Source organism: Rhamphochromis sp. 'chilingali' (assembly GCF_963969265.1).
Source record: "Rhamphochromis sp. 'chilingali' genome assembly, chromosome: 16".
In the NCBI taxonomy this organism is placed as follows: Eukaryota; Metazoa; Chordata; class Actinopteri; order Cichliformes; family Cichlidae; genus Rhamphochromis; species Rhamphochromis sp. 'chilingali'.
In genome coordinates, this window is record NC_137943.1 from 18832408 (window position 1) to 18840484 (window position 8077).

An 8077-nucleotide genomic window follows, 5' to 3' on the forward strand; every position below is an offset into this window, starting at 1 on the left:
AAAGGACTGTGATACATTTTTAGGTGCACAAAAAAGGAAAGAAAATAAAAAAGAATGTAGTGTGGAAGTGGAAATGTAAAATTGCAGTTTTAGATGGTCAAACGTGAATAGTTTGGATTCACGCGGTCCATTTTGGAGACTTTCATATTGTTTTTCATAACAAACAATGGGCTGCTCGGAGATATTACAGACCAGAACAAAATGGACATAGGACTCCACCTTTCTCCGCCTGCTATCAGCAGTCATGAGTAACCTGAGTGGGGGAGGAAGAACCGCCCAGCGCTGTAAAACTTCGTCCTACCCCTCGGACGGTCAAAGTGTAAACGCAGTTAACAATAGGCTGCAGATGCAGTCAAACTGAAGCCGAACTCTTACTCGAGGATTGACAACGTTTTGTTTTATTTCTAGACGCGATGGGATCACTACTGAAAAGCAGCATTTTTATTCTCCTGGCGTTCTTTCAAGCTGTAAGTAACACATTCAGTACGTGCAATGTATTGCTACGCATTTAGTGTCGAATGGAGAAAAGCGGATCTATACAGGTGTGGCTCTGGCTTGTGGTGTGTATGTGAGCGCTAAAGATGCCGAAGATGATATGTCCTTAATCTTCCTGTTAAAAAAGAGAAAGAAAAAAAGAGAAGCGTTTTCATCACTTTTATCACTTTTATTCGAAAGTCACAGGACAGTTCATTTGGTTTATTTCGCCATACGGGACGTGGGAGGAAAGTTTCGGGGAACAAAGTCTTAATCAGGTCCACTTGTAAGGCAGACGTAATGATTACATTATTAGATATTCTGCTACATCATAACACAGTGGGAATAATGTGCAGCAAGTGGGGTGGACTTCACATTAGATAGATAGATAGATAGATAGATAGATAGATAGATAGATAGATAGATAGATAGATAGATAGATAGATAGATAGATAGATAGATAGATTTGTATAATAATGTCCCTTTTCCTCGCTTTTTGTTCATTTGCAGCTTGTTCCTGTGGGAGCAGAAGGAAATGGACGACTGCTGCACAGGCAGAAGAGACACTGGATCGCACCGCCCCGAAAGCTAATTGAGAACTATGATTACACCGGCCTTGATTGCATTGCTAGAGTGTGTATTTATTTTCTGAAGAATTCCATTGTAAAATTAATGTTTTTCATCTTACAAATATAAATATACATATTTATATGTATATTATTTTCCACAGTCATACAAATATATTTTTTTATGCTGGCAAAGCAACAGTTTAATGTGTTTTAATGTATTTTACTGTGTGAAACAAATCATTTTCAAAAGCTGCATGTCCTTCAGCCACCTTTGCTTTTCACTTACTTGCCTTTAACAAGCATATGTGAGAGTTGCTTCAGAGGCAGACACTGGCAGACTGCCATGTTCATAATGAGTCAGTTCAGACACAGAGACAAATGACAGATACTGCTTTGTGTGCTGCTTTTTTTTACACAACCCTGTTTATTGTTCTAAAGTGTATTAATCTTCATAACTCACCTACTAATGTTAAGTAACGGCAGAGTTTAACTGATGTATGCACAGATGGTCTCAAAGCAGTCTGAATGAGAACCTGCAATATTTGTCATGCTTATATTTATCATAAATATATTCTACTATAATTATGATTTTAAAAATACAACTTTTTAAATATATGGTATAATATGTTCAGTAAATGTTTTCTTACGTTGTTAACTGAAGGTTTTGGCCTTCCAGATGGATTCATTCTGTTTGTGTATCTGAATTTCAGATTCGCTCTGATAAGGACGAGTATGCGAAGATGCTCTACTATATAACAGGGCCTGGCGCTGACCAGGACCCTATTGGTAGATTTCGTATTAACCATAGCACCGGCTGTTTGAGAGTCTATTCCATTCTGGATCGAGAGGAGATTGCCTTCTATCGTGTAAGAGTCAAATCCTCTTTATAAAGAGCCATGAGTTACAAAGTGAATCAGTTTTTAATACAGTTGTGCTTTATAGTTAAGAGGTGTGGCAAGATACACCAATGGGACCCAGGCTGAAAACTACATTGACCTTAATATCACCGTTGATGATGAGAATGACAACGCGCCAGTCATTCAATTACAGCAATTTGGATATGTCAATGAATCTAGTCAATCAGGTATGTTAAGATTTGTTTGTGTCTTTTTTTATTTGATGGATCACAAAAACAATCCTGTCCTTAACTGAATTCATTTACCGGAGTTGCTATTTTTCATTTACCTTCGATTTCCTAGGTGTTGTTATCATGAAAATAATCGCTACTGATGCCGATGATGAGAGAACAGAGAATGCCCAGCTCTCATACAGCATTGTTGAGCAGGCTAACACAGCTGGGTTGTTCTGGATGAACTCTCGCACTGGAGAGCTCATGGTTCAAAGTACCTCACTGGATCGGGAGGTGAGCTCATTTATGACCTTTTAGGTATTGTGAAAATCATCTTGTGCCTCTACAATTATTTAATGGAAAAGCTTGCAACTCACAAGACTGTAGTCAAATCAGTAACAGTATGTAGATTTTGTCACAGCCCCCAAGTTCATCGTTATAGTACGACCTCATATTATAAACGTAATTTGTAAGAAATTAGTCAAATTTTATTCACCACACTGCATGTACATATTCCAACATATTCATCTGTGAAATAATCATTTCTAACTTTTGTTTTTAGAAACAAGATACATATAAGTTAATGATTAAAGTCTGTGATTTAAATGGACGCCCAGGAGGACTAACGTCAACTGGAGAAGTTGAGATCCGACTTCTCGACATAAATGACAACATTCCAACGCTGGAAAAAGAAATAGTAGGTCTTCCACCTTTACCACATCCAGCCCATCTATTCTTGTGTAAAGTTTTTCTTGTTTTTTGTTTTCATAGTGGTCAACAGTAAGCTTTTTTCAAAAACAGTTGTTGTTCATGTGCACTTTATTTGCAGTATGAAGGGCGTATTGAAGAGAACACTGTCGGTGTGGAAGTTATGAGGATAAAAGCCATTGATATGGACCTAATTCACACAGACAACTGGCTGGCTGCTTTCCAAATTGTTTCAGGCAATGAGGGAGGTTATTTCGATATCACTACGGATGAAAAAACCAATGAGGGAATTATCATGGTTCGGAAGGTAAAGAGTGCTGTGTAAATTAGAGGTAAAAGGAAAAATGTGTTTCGACCAGAAGAGTCAAAATTCATGGATTACCCTTTTATATACAGGCTCTCGACTATGAGGAACTGAAGGTGATGAACTTGCGTGTCATGGTTTCCAACAAAGCAGCGTATAATTTTGGCAGCAGTCAGTCTGTGACAGGGGCAACAGGTATCAAAACCTACCCAGTCACAATTAATGTGGTCAATCAGAAGGAGGGACCTCGTTTCCAACCAAGTGTAAAAGTGGTGACTGTCTCAGAGGAGTACACATCCACCTCCCTCAGCAAAATCATAACTAATTACGCTGCTATTGACACTGACACACAAAAGATTGCCACCAACGTGAGGTACAGTTAAACTGAAAGTGTCGCCTGCGCATATATCAACCGATTCTTACACTGAATATGAAAAGTTTATTTTTGTTCTTACATTAATTTACGTGTGTTCTTCAAGGTATGCCAAACACCGTGACATTGACAACTGGTTGATTATCGATGAAAAGACAGCAGACATCAGGCTGAGTAAACTCCCTGACCGAGAGTCCGTGCACTTGATCAATGGAACATATTACGCAGAAATTATATGCATCAGCAATGGTGAGTTCTGTTAACACGGCAGCAAACATCAGTCTAATCAGGAGTAATATCGTACCCAACAGATTAATATTGATCTTACATTCCACTGGCTTTCAGATCTGCCCTCAAAAACTGCTACGGGGACCATAGCTATTCAGGTGGAGGACTTCAATGATCACTGCCCAAGACTGACCTCTAAAACTCAGACCATGTGCCTTCAGGATAGCGTGATCTATGTCACTGCTGTAGATGAAGACCACTTCCCCAATTCATCACCATTTGAATTTACTGTGGTTGAAGAGAGCACCACAGGGAAGTGGAGAGTGGAGCATTTTAATGGTAATGCCATGTAAACAATCACTGTACGGCAAAATCCAGCAAACGCTTTTTAGATCAACCGTCTGAGCTTCCTTTGAGAGTAAAGGCATTTATGGACAAATTGTATATTGTGTTTTAGAAAAAAAATTGTTTCTTGCTATTTTTTTAAGCATTTATTTTGAGTGTTATCCATGTGCACTTCCTTACACATTGCAAGACAAAAACTAAACACTTTGTGCAGTATTTTTTTCTTAATTTACTAATTTATTTCTTCAGAAACTACAGTCATTCTGCGAGAAGAAAACTATGTGTGGCCTGGCGTCCACAAAGTGACACTGAAGATCACAGACCAGCAGGGAAAGTCATGTGCTGATGCTCAGATAATAGATTTGACTGTATGTACCTGCAATAAAAACACCAAATCCTGTGTGTCGCGCTCTACGTCGACTGCAACTTTTGGAGCTGCGGGTATTCTGCTGATGTTGCTGGGACTGCTGCTGCTGCTTTGTGAGTAGAGCCCTTGTTTGAGGATTTTACTCTTCCTATTTTATGGGGGGGGGTGTTCTCCATACTTTCACTTAAAAGGTTGCCTAATTGTACATGTTGTAGCAGGCCTAGAGAGACTGACTAATGTGAGTAGTTGTGTCACGCACAGATGCCGGTTTTTTCATAAATACATTCCTTTCCTGTTAAATCTGTTTATTCAGTTAAAGTAATTCATTGATTATTGGACTTAATTTGACCTAATCAGTCGAGCCTATTTTGATCTAGTGGAAAATGTGCCTGTTTTTCAGTGGTGCCTCTCCTGTTGCTCTTCTGCCTGTGTGGGAGTACAGCGGCTATCGGCGATTTCAAGTCTATTCCATACGACACAAAGCAACAGCTGATCTCATATCACACTGAGGGACAGGGAGAAGACAAGGTATTACTGTAGTTTTGATGTGTGCAGGCACCTTCAACTCTGAACGTTTGATAATCAAATTTATCTGACTGGATCCCACACTTCTCTTGCAGGAGGTTCCTCTTATGCATGTCCCAGTGGAGGTTGATGGTGGTGCAGTGACTAAGGATGTCAACATGTTTGAGGGACATGGATACTTTGGAGGGCTGGCTGAGTTAGGAGGAGGAGCAGGTGGAAGAGGGCCCTATAAAGGCAGTGCTATATACACATCCAATATGACAGCTGACAACATGAACCTGTACAACCAGTACAAATACTCCAGTGGACAGAATATGGACTTCCTGAATACAGGAACGATGGCCAGACAAGATATGAATTTCTCTCAATACAGAGGTGGGGCATGGGATGGCATAGCTCTATCTGAGGAATTTCTATGGGACTACTATTCAAGAGTAAGTGATCCCTAAGTTAAGTTGAAATTGCAGTCTTTCAGGTCAGATAAAGACATTATGTCTGAAGCTGTAATATATTCTTTTTCATCCCCACTTCTTTGCAGAAATCCGATCATGCTGCACAGCAACCTCAGGTGAAGGACAGTATGCTGATCTACAACTATGAGGGACAAGAGTCGCTGGCAGGTTCTGTAGGCTGCTGCAGCCTTCTTGAAAATGATGATGATCTTGCATTCCTTAATGACCTCGGGCCTAAATTCAAAACCCTGGCTGAGATTTGCCAGGGGTCAACCATGGTCACTGAATCTGTAGATGTGGCAGTTTCTTCCACTCCAGTCAGACCCGTCTCTCCTTTCAGGCCTTCCACATCCACACACACACATGTCCGTAGTCACACAGAAACCATCAGGGACAGGGATCGCGTCAATATTAACACCCTAAATACCTCCAATGTATCATCCGGCTCTTCTACCGTTATCCAGGAGGAACGTATCACTGGGAGAGCACAGAGTTCAGCAACTCTTCCCAATGTACACGTCCAGGACAACATAGTGATTCCCAGTCAGACACTGCTCATACAGCAACCTGCTATGTACTATGCTGCTACGCCCATGTACGTAGTCGAGTCCAAGCCCCAAGTAATGCTTGTGGCAGGAGGCACGCAGCAGGCAGTGGGTTCAGTAGGCCAAGCTGGGCTAGGTCATGGGCTGGTGCAAGTTGGTGGCCTCCAAAGTTCCCAGGGTGTGGTACTTGTCGATAGACAGGGAGGAATGGGTGAAGCAACAGGGCAGGCAGCACAAGGACTTTCACGAGGAACCATCTCCAGGTCTAGACAACTATTAGTGGTGGAGAATGGATCCTCAGGAGGGGAGCAAGGTGTGCATTTAGCGCAGGGCGTTGTGCAGACTGGACAAAGGTCTGCAGAGCAGGGCTTTGAAGTCCGAAGTGTGCCAGTGAAAGCTCAGGGTTTTTCAGTGGGGTCGCACAGTTCTCTAGGGTCAAATGAGGAAGCTAAGCTGACAGTCACACCCAAGTCACATGGGACCAAGAGAGTGGTTGTGCAGCAGAAAAAGGTCTTGGTGACAGAGAGAAATTTGGAGTCTAGTTCAAGAGCTTAGAGCAACCATTTTCTGTAGCCTCGCTACAAATATTACTCCTGTTTTGACATGTAATGATATACTGACTGGACTGGAATGTACTACAGTACATCAACATGCTGTATTTCTATTAATGCAGATTATTAATTGCGTTATAAACTGGAGTTTGGTCTGCTTGACCTAAAGTCTTATACTGTAGGTTCTCATCCACCGACCTGAGAAGTTAGTATGTAATACAGACTGTAAGGTGCACTTAGCCATCAGAGGCTGGAATTTCAAACTGAAACTAGTTAAAATAACATCTCCTCTTTTTCTATACCAAGCTTGTATTTGTTTTGAATGATATGTCAAAATTCAGTTCTGTCAACAGCAGGGGAATACAATACAGTGTTGACTATAGAGAGGAAAAAAAGGGTAACATTTCTACACAGTCTTACATGACTTGTGTTATTAGAACCCAACCGAGGGAAAAAAAACAAAACACTGAGTGCACTTAACAGACCTATATGTGCTACATTTTTTCAGGTACAAAACTAATATGGCTTCGGGGCAGTAAAACAACTAGTCCTAAACCAGTTTTACGTAAACTTTACTTTCTCTTTTTAAAGGACACAAAGTAAAAACAAGTCTACACCCTTACCTTGGGCAGCAATAGCTGTCAGATCATTGCATCTCCTGTCTATTCAGCCTGCCAAGCTGCTATAGGAGCAGGAACTGCTGCACTGTTTTTAAGTGGTTACGGTACTGAATTAGTCAATAGCCAGAAATCACATGCATGAACTTGATATTCAATTAAAGCGCAACAGATAGGTCTAAACAGATACATCCACACCAAAAAAAACACAACGTGAGCGCTATAAATCATAGTAAAGCCTTTTTGCAATGAAAATTCCCACACAAGAGTGTTCTCTGCTTAGCGATAATTTTTTAACATATAATGTATATATAATTAGTCTTCAAACGAACACGGTTTTTCGCAGAGGGAGAGGCTGTAGATTTTTCATTTATCTTTAAAGGCTGTCAATATTAGATTTATTGCACAGACTGATGTATTATTTTAGTGTGTTGTGATTTTTAAGGTGCTTAATTTGTACATTGGTATATTTGTTTAGCCATGACTAAAGTTGTCGTGCTAACTGTTAGATCGTTCGCCTACTTCATAATGTGTTCAGAAGCTGTACAGAAACTAGATAAATACTGAGTGTGCTCAAATAACACATCCTCTATTTGAATTGTTGCACTATTTTTATATTTTTCCTGAAAGTATGCATTTTTTATATATATATATATATAAGTATTAATTCCATGAGATCTAAGTGCCAAAGCTGAAGAAATGTGTTTTGTGGGATCATTACCAGATTGATTTTGTGTGTGTGTGGCTGTGTGTGTGTGTGTGTGTAATGGGATGGGATGAGCTTGCCAGTTTAATGCTGCTGTTCTTGCTACTGACCTGTATTTTTAAACCTGCTTTCTAAACTGCTGTAAGAATATAGCAGTGCAGTGCTAATCCACGGGGATAATGAAGATGTTTTTATTTTAAGGGGTTTTTCAACTTGTATCACAATAAACTCAAACAGAAAAGAA

The 8077-nt window shown here is 40.2% G+C and overlaps 1 protein-coding gene across 1 annotated transcript; it reads left to right on the plus strand.

Annotated features, from left to right (window-relative positions):
- The first annotated feature begins 300 nt into the window (after nt 1-300).
- On the plus strand, nt 301-8077 carry dsg2l (desmoglein 2 like). The gene is made up of 14 exons (XM_080861772.1): nt 301-467; nt 985-1107; nt 1754-1909; nt 1986-2127; nt 2243-2406; nt 2675-2809; nt 2942-3127; nt 3217-3497; nt 3604-3746; nt 3843-4064; nt 4320-4550; nt 4838-4965; nt 5058-5396; nt 5501-8077. The coding sequence occupies exons 1-14, from the start codon at nt 414-416 to the stop codon at nt 6512-6514; spliced, it is 3318 nt and encodes a 1105-aa protein (XP_080717898.1). The 5' UTR covers nt 301-413; the 3' UTR covers nt 6515-8077.

Excerpts from the sequence above, each read along its gene's own strand:
- dsg2l (XM_080861772.1), top strand. The coding sequence starts at position 414 with ATGGGATCACTACTGAAAAGCAGCATTTTTATTCTCCTGGCGTTCTTT. Across the intron at positions 4,966-5,057 it reads AGGGACAGGGAGAAGACAAG|GAGGTTCCTCTTATGCATGT; the intron begins GTATTACTGTAG and ends CTTCTCTTGCAG. Across the intron at positions 5,397-5,500 it reads TATGGGACTACTATTCAAGA|AAATCCGATCATGCTGCACA; the intron begins GTAAGTGATCCC and ends ACTTCTTTGCAG.